General features: G+C 43.7%; 1 protein-coding gene across 2 annotated transcripts in view; it reads right to left on the bottom strand.

Annotated features, from left to right (window-relative positions):
* Positions 1 to 46: 46 nt before the first annotated feature.
* The window catches only part of aga (aspartylglucosaminidase), a 23,960-nt gene continuing 10,599 nt past the window's right edge, over positions 47 to 13,407 (bottom strand). For both annotated transcript variants that reach the window (XM_080466246.1, XM_080466245.1), the window contains exons 5-9: positions 9,141 to 9,261; positions 6,643 to 6,718; positions 5,452 to 5,559; positions 1,298 to 1,431; positions 47 to 214 (exon numbers count right to left, since the gene is read on the bottom strand). In XM_080466246.1, coding sequence (XP_080322372.1) covers positions 114 to 214; positions 1,298 to 1,431; positions 5,452 to 5,559; positions 6,643 to 6,718; positions 9,141 to 9,261 — 540 coding nt within the window. In that variant the 3' untranslated portion in view covers positions 47 to 113. The remainder of the gene's footprint in view (positions 215 to 1,297; positions 1,432 to 5,451; positions 5,560 to 6,642; positions 6,719 to 9,140; positions 9,262 to 13,407) is intronic.

The following is a 13,407-nucleotide window of genomic DNA, read 5'->3' as shown; positions in this document are numbered from 1 at the left end:
TTATAAACATTCTACAAGAGATCAAATAAAAATGTAAGTAGTGATGTGTTTTTGGTATCATTTATTAAGAAAAAGACGACTGTTAAATCGTTTAAAAAATACATCATAAAGAGTTAGAAGCAGTCCACAGATTTCAGGACGGGTGCGTCTGTCTCTGAGTTTGAAACCATGAAATGAAACTGAGTGAAGCCACTCACTTTGTTACAGGCTGCACCTGAGGACAAGGAGAAAAGCAACTGTTAAAAGTACAATGTCATTTTGAAGAAGGGCCACATGTAGGATTGAAGCTTCCTTCAGGTACTTCAGTTGACTTTTTGTGGTATCGAGTGTTTAAATGAAAACATCCAACTTGAACATTTAAAATGTACAGTAATAATACACACTGCAGGTTTTTAATACTCCTGTCTCACTGAGATTTCATATTTGTCTCAACTGGTGTCACCTGCTAATCCAAGTGTCTCCTTACGCCATCGCCTCTGCCACACCGACACACACTGTGTGTGTGTGTGTGTGTGTGTGTGTGTGTGTGTGTGTAGGATGAATGGATATAATAGAGAACAAACTGATATTTGAAGATGAAAAGGTTGTGAGGAGAGGTGGAGGCCGCTCTGCTTCAGCTCCTCTCAACTTGTTGCTATGAGAACAAAATGGAGTCAAACCATTTAGTTTGAACCTTTTGAGAGACGAGTGGAAAACAAACGGCGAGAGAAAAGTCAGTGGCGAGACTTGATGTCATCAGGGTCAACTGAGGCCTTCGAAACTAATTAGTTGTATTTCATTTAAATTTGATCAGATTTAAATGAGTTTGACTTATCTCCTTGGATTTATGTTTTTGTTTATTTAAATAAGTCACTAATGTTCCCACTGGGGGACCAAACAGCTTTCCTTTATTCTGCACCATCAACCTGAAATCGACTCTCACAGGAGCTGAATGAGATCCGATCCCCTGGGTGCTTTTGAAATCCCATTAATAAATCTCAAGAGAGTCACTTTGCTATTTTTCTTAATCATGTTTTAATTATTTACTGCGTTAATCCACCAAGCAGCTATGTTTACCTTGATTGCAGCTTGATGTCTTATGTAAGTTAGATTCTATAGGTTGACAAGGCGTTGACTTTTCGACCTGATTCAGCTGAACCCTAAGCCTTTGATATGTTTTTAAAGATGTAATATTTACTGCACCATTAAGTCCACTTTGATTCAATCTGCCTGCCGCTGCGTCTGGGTTGATGTGTGTGTTCGTACCTTTGGCAGGCGGCTGCTTCGAGCTGCTGTACTTGTGAGGCCAAACACTCACCATAATGGCCTGTTGTGTTAGCACAGATGATGGCTCCAAAGAACTCGGAGTAATGCCTCTTGATTCTGGAAATGGCCGCCTCGCAGGCTGCCGAGGGATCGGCCCCGGCCCTCATCAGCTCCACGGCCAAGTAACTGTTGGCAGGATTACACAGAGTACACATGAGGCGGGCTAACAAGTGCTGTCGGGGGCCACCAACCGAGGCGGCGACACTGATGTGCTCCAGACGTGACGCAGGAAAACAGAAACCAGGCCGGGCTGCACTCGACGTGCCGGGTCTGCCTGTGACGCGGTGGTAATCCACGACTTGTCAGATGTTTACACGTGTACAAAAGGAGAGAGATCGCAGTAATTTCCGCTCGGTTTGAACTCGCAGACGCACGCCACTGGTGTCATTGCCTCCATCAGCCCGAGGTCTGCCGTGCGCCACGCTGACTGACACCTTTCCTAGAATCGACCTCGGTGAATTGTTCTGACAGACATTCAACACACGTCAGTTACATTGCATATTTTCTTCCCTCTTTGGTAGTGCTTGTTTTTTTTATGTCTGAATTATGTGCACAACCAAAATGATTCAGAAAGAGCAGATAGAAGGAGAATCATACATGACAAAGCTGAATTAGAACTTTTAACAGGAGTCTCAAGTGGCATTTTGGATCCTCGCAATGAATAAATTCTACATTTAACCTTCACATTTTAGAGGTTTCCTACTTTTCTATGTAGTTTGACTGATGACATTTTTCTTCTTGGGCTTTCAACGTTACTTTTAAAGGTGTCTCATTGTGCAGCGTTTCACCTCCTCCTCCTGTTCACCTCCTCCTCCTGTTCACCTCCTCCTCCTGTTCACCTCCTCCTCCTGGTCTCCTCCTCCTCCTCCTCCTCCTGTTCACCTCCTCCTCCTGGTCTCCTCCTCCTCCTGGTCTCCTCCTGTTCACCTCCTCCTCCTGTTCACCTCCTCCTCCTGTTCACCTCCTCCTCCTGGTCTCCTCCTCTTGTTCCTCCTGTTCACTTCCTCCGCCTGGCCTCCTGCTCCTCCTGTTCACCTCCTCCTGTTCTCCTCCTCCTGTTCTCCTCCTCCTCCTGTTCTCCTGCTCCTCCTGTTCACCTCCTCATCCTGTTCACCTCCTCCTCCTGGTCACCTCCTCCTCTTGTTCCTCCTGGTCACCTCCTCCTCCTGGTCTCCTCCTGTTCACCTCCTCCTCCTGTTCACCTCCTCCTGTTCTCCTCCTCATCCTCCTCCTGTTCACCTCCTCCTCTTGTTCCTCCTGGTCACCTCCTCCTCCTGGTCTCCTCCTGTTCACCTCCTCCTCCTGTTCACCTCCTCCTGTTCTCCTCCTCATCCTCCTCCTGTTCTCCTCCTCCTCCTGTTCACCTCCTCCTCCTGTTCTCCTCCTCCTCCTGCTCCTCCTGTTCACCTCCTGTTCTCCTCCTCCTCCTGTTCACCTCCTCATCCTCCTCCTGTTCTCCTCTCCATGTTCACCTCCTCCTCCTGTTCACCTCCTCCTGTTCACCTCCTCCTCCTGTTCCTCCTGTTCTCCTCCTCCTCCTCCTCCTCCTCCTCCTCCTCCTCCTGTTCACCTCCTCCTCCTCCTCCTCCTGTCCTCTTCCTCCTGTTCTCCTCCTCCTCCTCCTGTTCCTCCTATTCTCCTCCTCCTCCTGTCCTCCTCCTCCTGTTCACCTCCTCCTCCTCCTGTTCCTCCTGTTCTCCTCCTCCTCCTGTCCTCCTCCTGTTCACCTCCTGTTCTCCTCCTCCTCCTGTTCACCTCCTCATCCTCCTCCTGTTCTCCTCTCCATGTTCACCTCCTCCTCCTGTTCACCTCCTCCTGTTCACCTCCTCCTCCTGTTCCTCCTGTTCTCCTCCTCCTCCTCCTCCTCCTCCTCCTGTTCACCTCCTCCTCCTCCTCCTCCTGTCCTCTTCCTCCTGTTCTCCTCCTCCTCCTCCTGTTCCTCCTATTCTCCTCCTCCTCCTGTCCTCCTCCTCCTGTTCACCTCCTCCTCCTCCTGTTCCTCCTGTTCTCCTCCTCCTCCTGTCCTCCTCCTCCTGTTCACCTCCTCCTCCTCCTGTTCTCCTCCTCCTCCTCCTGTTCACCTCCTCCTCCTGTTCTCCTCCTCCTGTCCTCCTCCTCCTGTTCACCTCCTCCTCCTCCTGTTCTCCTCCTGTTCTGCTCCTCCTCCTCCTCCTCCTCCTCCTGTTCTCCTCCTCCTCCTCCTCCTCCTGTTCTCCTCCTCCTGTTCTCCTCCTCCTCCTCCTCCTGTCCTCCTCCTCCTCCTGTTCTCCTCCTCCTCCTGGTCTGGTCGCTCCAGAAACCTTCAGTATTCTAAGTTTCTAGCTCCTCCTTGATTTTCCTCATTTGAATATTGGATCATAGGAGCTGCATTCAGAATCTGCTGTGTCTGTGTGAGCTGGACTGGCTCCGCCCACACATGCCCATCTTGGGAAGAGGAGGAAGTACTTCCTCTTGTGGTGCCATGTGCCAGAGCAGAGCTGCCTAATTGTGGGAGGAGTCAAAGGGAGGGCCTACCTTGATTGGGATTGGCTAAACCCCCGATGACACTATATAGGGTTTGATTCTGATTGGCTGCTTGGAGCAACACACTTTTTAAAACCTGGAACAAGCCAGGGAGAGAGAGGACAGACTGTCTTCACTTCTGGGACGTCTACTTCCCCCTACCCGAACCAGGGTCTGTTTCTCGACAACTACCCAAACCAAGGTTCGTATCCCCCCCCCCCCAATCTACCTCTCTGTCTATCCTATCCTTCCTCTCCTCTACCCCCCCCCCCCCCCCAATCTACCTCTCTGTCTATCCTATCCTTCCTCTCCTCTACCCCCCCCCCCCCCCCCCCCACCCAATCTACCTCTCTGTCTATCCTATCCTTCCTCTCCTCTACCCCCCCCCCCCCCCCCCCCCCCCGACTCTGGTTTCTACAAAGGTTCTTCCTGTTAGAGGAGTTTTTATCTGCTGCTCATGTGGATTCGTTGGGTTTTTCTCTTTTCTCTGTTAGAAGCTCCTAGAAATGACTGTGTTGTATTTGGTGCTCTATAAATAAAGTTAAATTGAATTGAAAGAAATGGTGATGGATACTTTAAATGGAGGCTGTTTAATAGCAATTCTTCAACTTAATTATTTCTTTTCTTGGTTGTGGGAGTATATAACAAACATGTAGACACGTGTTATAACTGTTGTTATTGGAATTCAACCTGAATACAGTCAATTATGAACCACAGCTAAATAAATAACGACCCAGTTTGAAGAATAGAAATGGGAGAAAGTGCATGAGTCATCAGAAAAATTAATATTAGCGTGATATACAAATATCTGAGATAATATTCTTTAGTACAGTAACATAGTATAAATACTTTACTTCAGAGCTTCTGACTCCTGATCTTGATTACAATGTTTAACCTCATCAACAAGGTAAAATATTAAATCATGACACTTCTGACAATAGTCTCTTGAATAAGAAAAAGAGCAGCCTGTGTGTGTGTGTGTGTGTGTGTGTGTGTGTGTGTGTGTGTGTGTGTGTGTGTGTGTGTGTGTGTGTGTGTGTGTGTGTGTGTGTGTGTGTGTGTGTGTGTGCGTGTGTGTGTGTCAAGAAGTGTAGAATAGAAAATCAGTACATTTTCCCACCAAAGTATCCTGAATACATCAGGTTAAAAAGCCCTTATGAGACCTCCACATTCTCAGGCTGGAAACAAACAAGCACTTCAGTGAATCTCACTTCCTCTGTGGGATGTTGGCATGACAGTTCTGGGGCATCGTGGTTCCGCCTCCACTTCGTTCATGCACTCGCAGCTCGGAGGGTTTAACATCCAACAGATTTCATTCCAACAGGGCCGGGACATAAACTCAGGTTAATCTCAGTCCGCCAATCTAACGTAGTTTAAATCAGTGGAGTCGGAGCTGATTAATGCAGGCTTATGGAGTCAAACTATCGATGTGATGTAATCTGGATACACAAGACTAGATTATCTCTTCATGAGGCGTTTGTGAATTTTAGTGTCACTCACTTTTTTCCTTCAAACAAAATGAAAGCATACTGTATATGTTTTAAGTAAGAAAGAACAGTGATGTGGGACTACTTTCTCAATGACCTGAGGAGTGACACAGCAAAGACAGCGGGTTTCATTTCTCCTACAAAGTGTGAGAAGCACCTTGGCAGAAAGCGCATCATGAGGTCTCCGTCCCCCGTAGCAGCGGCACCACCAGCAGAGCCGTCAGCGTACGCCCCGGCCCCCATGATGGGGGAGTCGCCCACACGGCTGCAGGACAGCAGACACACACACACACACACACACACACACACACACACACACACAACTGCAAGTGTCAAATATTCAAACAAGTCCCTTTATTATCTCTCCAGAGCGTCGACTCATTAGAGGAGTTTAAACACTCAGGAGAGGCTCTTTGGACTTTCTGTTCCCACAGCTCCACCTTTCAGCTCCACCGTTCAGCTCCACCTTTCAGCTCCACCTTTCAGCTCCACCTTTCTGCTCCACCTTTCAGCTCCACCTTTCTGCTCCACCTTTCTGCTCCACCGTTCAGCTCCACCTTTCTGCTCCACCTTTCAGCTCCACCGTTCAGCTCCACCTTTCTGCTCCACCGTTCAGCTCCACCTTTCTGCTCCACCTTTCAGCTCCACCGTTCAGCTCCACCTTTCAGCTCCACCTTTCAGCTCCACCGTTCAGCTCCACCTTTCTGCTCCACCGTTCAGCTCCACCGTTCAGCTCCACCTTTCAGCTCCACCTTTCTGCTCCACCGTTCAGCTCCACCTTTCTGCTCTGCCGTTCAGCTCCACCTTTCTGCTCCACCTTTCAGCTCCACCTTTCTGCTCCACCTTTCAGCTCCACCATTCAGCTCCACCATTCAGCTCCACCTTTCTGCTCCACCTTTCTGCTCCACCGTTCAGCTCCACCTTTCTGCTCCACCTTTCTGCTCCACCGTTCAGCTCCACCTTTCTGCTCCACCTTTCTGCTCCACCGTTCAGCTCCACCTTTCTGCTCCACCTTTCTGCTCCACCTTTCTGCTCCACCGTTCAGCTCCACCTTTCTGCTCCACCTTTCTGCTCCACCGTTCAGCTCCACCGTTCAGCTCCACCTTTCTGCTCCACCGTTCAGCTCCACCTTTCAGCTCCACCTTTCTGCTCCACCATTCAGCTCCACCATTCAGCTACACCTTTCAGCTCCACCGTTCAGCTCCACCATTCAGCTCCACCTTTCAGCTCCACCGTTCAGCTCCACCTTTCTGCTCCACCTTTCTGCTCCACCGTTCAGCTCCACCTTTCTGCTCTGCCGGCCTGAGAATTATTCCCTCACCCGTGACATTAAGATGAATCTACGTACCCGGGGACCTTGTGGGTCAGCCCGTTGGTTGACGTTCCAGCAGCGATGTGACCATTTTCATCAAGGACGATCATTCCTGTTGGAAAGAGAAGTTTTACTGAAGCATCACCTCCTGAGTTTCTGGTGCAATAATGTCTAGATACCGTATAGTTCCCAATAGAAGAGCACCCCCCTTTTCCAAAGATGTGGCGCATGCAAAAAAAGAACAAACCTCACTAACTGGGGGCCTCCCCTCCAAACATTTGAAAGAAATGGATCTTTAAGGAAGCATTCTAATGATTTCTGGACTATTAAATTAAACTACATTGTGACCTGCTAAATTGTAGGATGAGTTAATATTGAACGAACCAAACACCACTTATGTTATAGAAGAAACTACTTATTTAAAAACACATAACTGAACCAATATAAAAATGTATACAATATATATACATATATGCACATGTGTATAATATATACATAGATGTATACAAAGTAAATCAAATGTTACTTCAAGGTAAGGCGGACTAGTAAAATACTGCTATAAAAACCTTTACATTTCTACTTGAAACATTGACACCTGATGAAATTGTCTATTTTTGCAAGATCAAACAATTACTACTGAAAATGACAACAATCTCAACATAAAGTCAATTTTAATGAAACATTCTGGTGCAAAACACAGTAAAATGTAAAACCAAAACAACTATAAATCCTAGGAACCACCTTGCTCGGTGGTTTGTGGGGCTGGATTGGAGAGTTCTGGGGGCCGGTTTTGACCCACGGGCCCCCGGGGTATTAAGATGGAACCTAAGAAGAGCCACAGCGCAGCAGCGCGCTGAAGGCAGGACGTCTGCTATTAACACTACGTTACTCTGCATGACGATTTGTTCGCTCTTACGGGTTCTGCTCATCCGAGGTTCTGATGTACACAGATTTTAGACTGTGCTGGGCGTGCTGCTGGCGAGCCCCCAACCTCCAACCCTGCATGCCTGCATGGCTCAGCAGGTGCTCATGGTTTTGGTCATGTTTTTAATGCTCGCAGCAGCAGGACAGACAGGACTGAACAGTGGTACCAGACACTGAACCGGACTTTCCTCCAGCACACAGACTCTTTCACCTGACGAGACACCGCCAGGAAGAGAAGGAGTTCCGTGGATGCGCTCGGTTCGTCGTCTTTAATGTTGGTACAATGGTGCATTCAGGGACGCTCTGTACCTTTCAAATATCACGTGTTCATATTGTGCTGCCGCCTTTGTTGTGAATTAGATTAAAACAGTATCTGGATATAATTTAAGTGCTTAGAAAGAAAGAAAGAAAGAAAGAAAGAAAGAAAGAAAGAAAGAAAGAAAGAAAGAAAGAAAGAAAGAAAGAAAGAAAGAAAGAAAGAAAGAAAGAAAGAAAGAAAGAAAGAAAGAAGTGAAGTTTAAAAGTTTGTGAAATGTATTATATATTAAGGTAAAACAATTTGGTGAAAGTATGAACAATGATTTAATTTAAAAATGAATAAATCTTGTTTAAATGTATGAATATAGGAAATATTTACAATGTGAATTGAAATAATATCGAATTATTTGAATAAAATTTATTTTGACAGTGCAAAAGTATTCCAAGTTTGTTAACTGAGTAATTACAGAAGTGTTTTGTTATTTCATTAATTAATTGCTGATTGTTTTCAAGGTTTTTTTACCTAAAGAAGTTAAAGACTACCTGCTACAACAAAATAAAAAAATGCAGGAAAGAATTCTGGCGTCTGAGTAAATTCCTTCCAAACGTCTTCTGACAGTTAAGAGCGCGCCTGACAAACCCTGCACTATTCTGTCAGCCTTCTTTTTCAAAAATTGACCGTCCAAATGACGGCTGGACGGCTCGCTTCGCGTTTACACAGCAACGATTTGAAAATGATGACTGTTTATATTACGGAATTATATTTGTGCCACAATCCTGAGTGTGCAGCGTGAAAATTAGAGCTCAGAAAAACTAACTTGAGCAAAGAAAAACTTCATCCGAGCAAAGAAGAATCTATGATTGCAACCGTCCACAGTCAGTCGTGGTGTTTCCTCCTCCGTTGTGTTGTTTGCTTTATAGATCTCTTCTCTATACGCTCTATACGCTCTATACGCTCTATACGTCTTCCTCGCTCTCATTCAACAGCTACTCTGCAGGAACTTAAATCTGCCTTCATGTTCGCTCCACTTGCACAGGTTGGTTCTGATTGGCTGATTCGTGACCATCAGGTTGCTGTTTGCCTCTTGGGAAACGATTCGTAAATCAACTGGACTTTTGTGCTTTTTAAAGATTATGACACATTTTCGGGGTCTTTGTATTATTGAATTACATCAAATTAAAGCGTTTCTGTGCAAACTGACTGTTTCCAAAAATTGCCATGTAAACACAAAAAAACGATGTGATTTCACTTAAAATATTGTCGTGTCAACGTGTTTAAGGGGCTGTAGAGCCACACCGATGGCTTTAGAAGAGGATCATGATAAAAAATGGAGGTAGAGGGTAAAACGTACCGATTGTGTCATGGGAGCAGGTATTAGCTGGCCGTGTCCTCCTGCCCTGCTGCCCCCGGGGCGGCGCTGTGGTTCTGGGTCTGTACGGTCCGCAGGACCTGGACGGATCTGGACTCACATTCTGAGCGACAAACGTCACACGAACACATCATGATGAATTATATTCACTCTGCTGGAAAAGCTCCACGGCATGGATCAATACATGATAATAGCAGTGTGCAGCGACCAATGGATCAATACATAATAATAGCAGTGTGCAGCGACCAATGGATCAATACATAATAATAGCAGTGTGTAGCGACCAATGGATCAATACATAATAATAGCAGTGTGCAGCGACCAATGGATCAATACATAATAATACCAGTGTGCAGCGACCAATGGATCAATACATAATAATACCAGTGTGCAGCGACCAATGGATCAATACATAATAATAGCAGTGTGCAGCGACCAATGGATCAATACATAATAATAGCAGTGTGCAGCGACCAATGGATCAATACATAATAATAGCAGTGTGTAGCGACCAATGGATCAATACATAATAATACCAGTGTGCAGCGACCAATGGATCAATACATAATAATACCAGTGTGCAGCGACCAATGGATCAATACATAATAATAGCAGTGTGCAGCGACCAATGGATCAATACATAATAATAGCAGTGTGCAGCGACCAATGGATCAATACATAATAATAGCAGTGTGTAGCGACCAATGGATCAATACATAATAATAGCAGTGTGCAGCGACCAATGGATCAATACATAATAATAGCAGTGTGCAGCGACCAATGGGAGAAGAATGCAGTAGCAAGATGAATTTGGCCATTTTAAATGTATTGAAGCCAATTATGTGATAACTTGCTAATAGATAAATATTTGAGGCAATACCAATAACTGAATGCAGTTTTACATCAATGACCTAGCAAAAGAGATAATAATACATAAATAGGACAATTCATTGAAATTAAATATTTTTTTCCTTTTTCTGCTCATTAAAAGCAGGTATAAAGGATCGATATACACATTCATTAAGGAGAAATACCATGCAGCACTCTATCTCAATTATAGCTCTAAAAAATGGAAAGTTATTTTATTTCATTTAAAATGGATGGAATTATTACAATATTGGTTGCTACACAGTAAAAGCTGAATTCCTTATTATACAGAATCCCAATGTACCTCGTTATTCCGTTAAATTTAGTTAAAGCCAAAATGCGAGGATGTGCCAGGCTGAAGGTTCGTTTGGAGGTTTGGACTTAATCGTCTGATTGAATCGGCCGAGAAAAGTTCACTTCCACGTTGGTCACAAGTATAAATCTGCTGAAAGCTGATGGATCTGGAGTTCAATGAAGAGCTGCAGAGTCGCTGGAGGTTAAAGCTCTAGAAATTCATTCAATATGTTCAGCGTAAATGTTACACAAAATCCTGCAATTAACTACAATTTATTGACGAGTTTAATTATGTTTTTTATACTGTTGGTTTTTATACTGTTGGTTTTTATACTGTTGGTATTTATACTGTTGGTTTTTATACTGTTGGTTTTTATACTGTTGGTTTTTATACTGTTGGTATTTATACTGTTGGTTTTTATACTGTTGGTATTTATACTGTTGGTTTTTATACTGTTGGTTTTTATACTGTTGGTCACGCCTCTTGAATAACATTCGATTTATTTTAGATTAAATATTCCTTTATCGGACCCACTGTCTTGAAATTCCAACATTATGTATTAAAATGCTGCAATGAAAAGTTAAATACAAGTACTGTACACCTAATAATAGAGCAAACTCACATAGTTAAACATTTTAGATTTATTACACAAAAACTGCAATATTTCCAACTTTCTACTTGTTTTTTTTTCTTTAGAAAGGCAGTGTTATATATATATATATATATATATATAAATATATATATAATCCAAATTACAGTGTCTTAAAATATGAGAATATTTAAAGAATATTTTTCCTTTTTAAGGACTCCAAAAATATAGTTTAATTTTAAGAACAAACCAAGAAATTAAACTTGTTTTAGTTCATATGCTAGGAGGGTAGAAACACCTGATAGAACTATAGATTATGAGGTTATGATAATGACATACACACTTTTGGTCTTGCGCATTTTTCTTCAAGAAATGAATAGAACAGAAGAGACAAACTTTGAGGAAATTGGGAGTTTTCACAGTTTCACTGGAGCAACTTAAACTTAAACATCAGTATATGTGACTTTAACTTCGCTGATTTAACCCGACAATTCTTTTTGTTTTCATGTTCTGAAACTGTCTCATTATTAACAGTACAAGTCAAGTTATTCAATTGTATGTAGAGCAATTTAATACAAGGGAAAGCCTGTGAGCGTATACATACACAGATTAAAGAATTGTTGACATAAAAAAAAGTATATGGAATGTTTTTAGTTTGTTTTATTGATTTTGTGACATAAAAATATCGTATCATATAAAAAAAAGGCTTTTTTGTCTGTGAAGTTTGAGACGATCATTCAAACAGCTTTGCACTTTTCTAATATGCAGGAATCTGCAAATACATGTGAAACATGTGTCCACCAGCCATAACATTATGACTGCTCTGTCATCACAAGTGGTGAACCTAAGATTTATTATGATGGAACTGTGTCAGAATACAGTGTATTGCAGTTTTTTTGTTTTTGCTTTTGTTTTTGTGATGACAGACTTGTGGGATATTTTATTGCTTTAAGATAACAAATGTTGAGTCTTGCTCTTATTAATTCTTTTACATGTAAAGCAGTTGTTTATGAGATCAACAATGATCTAATTCTATTCCTGATACAGCAGATTGAATACAAGTCTGAATCAACTTAAGTGTAGCAGCATGCAAGAAATGTTTTTCTCCCTACAGTAAAGATGCAGTCTTTTTTTTTTTGTTAACAAATTTAGTGGTTGGGTGCAACACATATACATAATTAAGTATTCAGCTTCACGGTGAGGGAAGTCCTTGTTGTCCAGTAGAGGCGATGCAGTTATTTTAAGGATGTAAAAGGACAACATGCACAATATTAGCTCCCGTTTACACGTTTCAAGTAGAAAGTCATCATTTTGCGTATTTTGGTTTCAGAAAAGTTTTGTGTCTTGAGCAGAAACTGTGAAACAGACGACCAAGTTGGATTATTACAGTGACTGTCAAAATAAAACCACCAAGTTGGATTGTTATTACAGTGACTGTCAAAATAAAACTACCAAGTCCCAGGAGAACATGGAGTGGGAGTCATGACATGACGGAGGAAACTTTGTTCTGACAGTCAGTCTGCTGAGTATGTGCACCACTGTTCACTATAACTGTGGTGCACAGGAGCAGTGTTTGTGTTCCCCCCGTTCCCATGGAGACAGAATCTTAGTGTTTTTGAAAAGTTTAGGATCCGTCTTCCAAAAGTTGTGTTCGGTTCTGTTTTCACTCAGAAACACTGCAGACAGTTCTAATATTATGGCTGATTGGTTCCTATTGGGATGTCCCCCCGGACGCCTCCCTAGGGAGGTCTTCTGGGCATGTCCCTCCGGTAGGAGGCCTCGGGGACGACCTAGGACACGCTGGAGAGACGATGTCTCTCGCCTGGCCTGGGGACGCATTGGGGTCCCACCAGAAGAGCTGGAGGAAGTTTCTGGAGCGAGGGAAGTCTGGACATCCCTGCTGAGACCGCTGCCCCCACGACCCGGCCCCAGGTAAGAGGAGGACAATGGATGGACGCTTCAGATTCTGTCTCAGGGGCGTTATAAGTAAGTATTATAAGTAATAAGTGATCAGGTCGACTGAGTGCTAGTTTTTATTTTATAAATGTTTTACACATTTTTTTATATAAATGGTGTGAATCCGATCAGTGGATTAAAAGACGCTCTCTGGACCGATAATCTCTGGATCATCGGGGGAAAAGAACAGCAACAACATAGAGCTGCAGGGCAGAGCCACTTTTTATCTACTGCTTCAGTATGACTGTCAATGTCCCTCTTTAAATATCAATCTAACAGGAGCAGGGGGCCTGGAGCCAACACACACACACACACACACACACACACACACACACACACACACACACACACACACACACACACACACACAGAGACACACACACACACACACACACACACACACACACACAGAGACACACACACACACACACACACACACACACACACACACACACACACACACACACACACACAGAGACACACACACACACACACACACACACACACAGAGACACACACACACACACACACAGAGACACACA

The sequence above is a fragment of the Lipophrys pholis genome, assembly GCF_963383615.2.
Source record: "Lipophrys pholis genome assembly, chromosome: 6".
NCBI classification, from domain to species: Eukaryota; Metazoa; Chordata; class Actinopteri; order Blenniiformes; family Blenniidae; genus Lipophrys; species Lipophrys pholis.
This window is presented reverse-complemented; position numbering and strand designations above follow the sequence as displayed.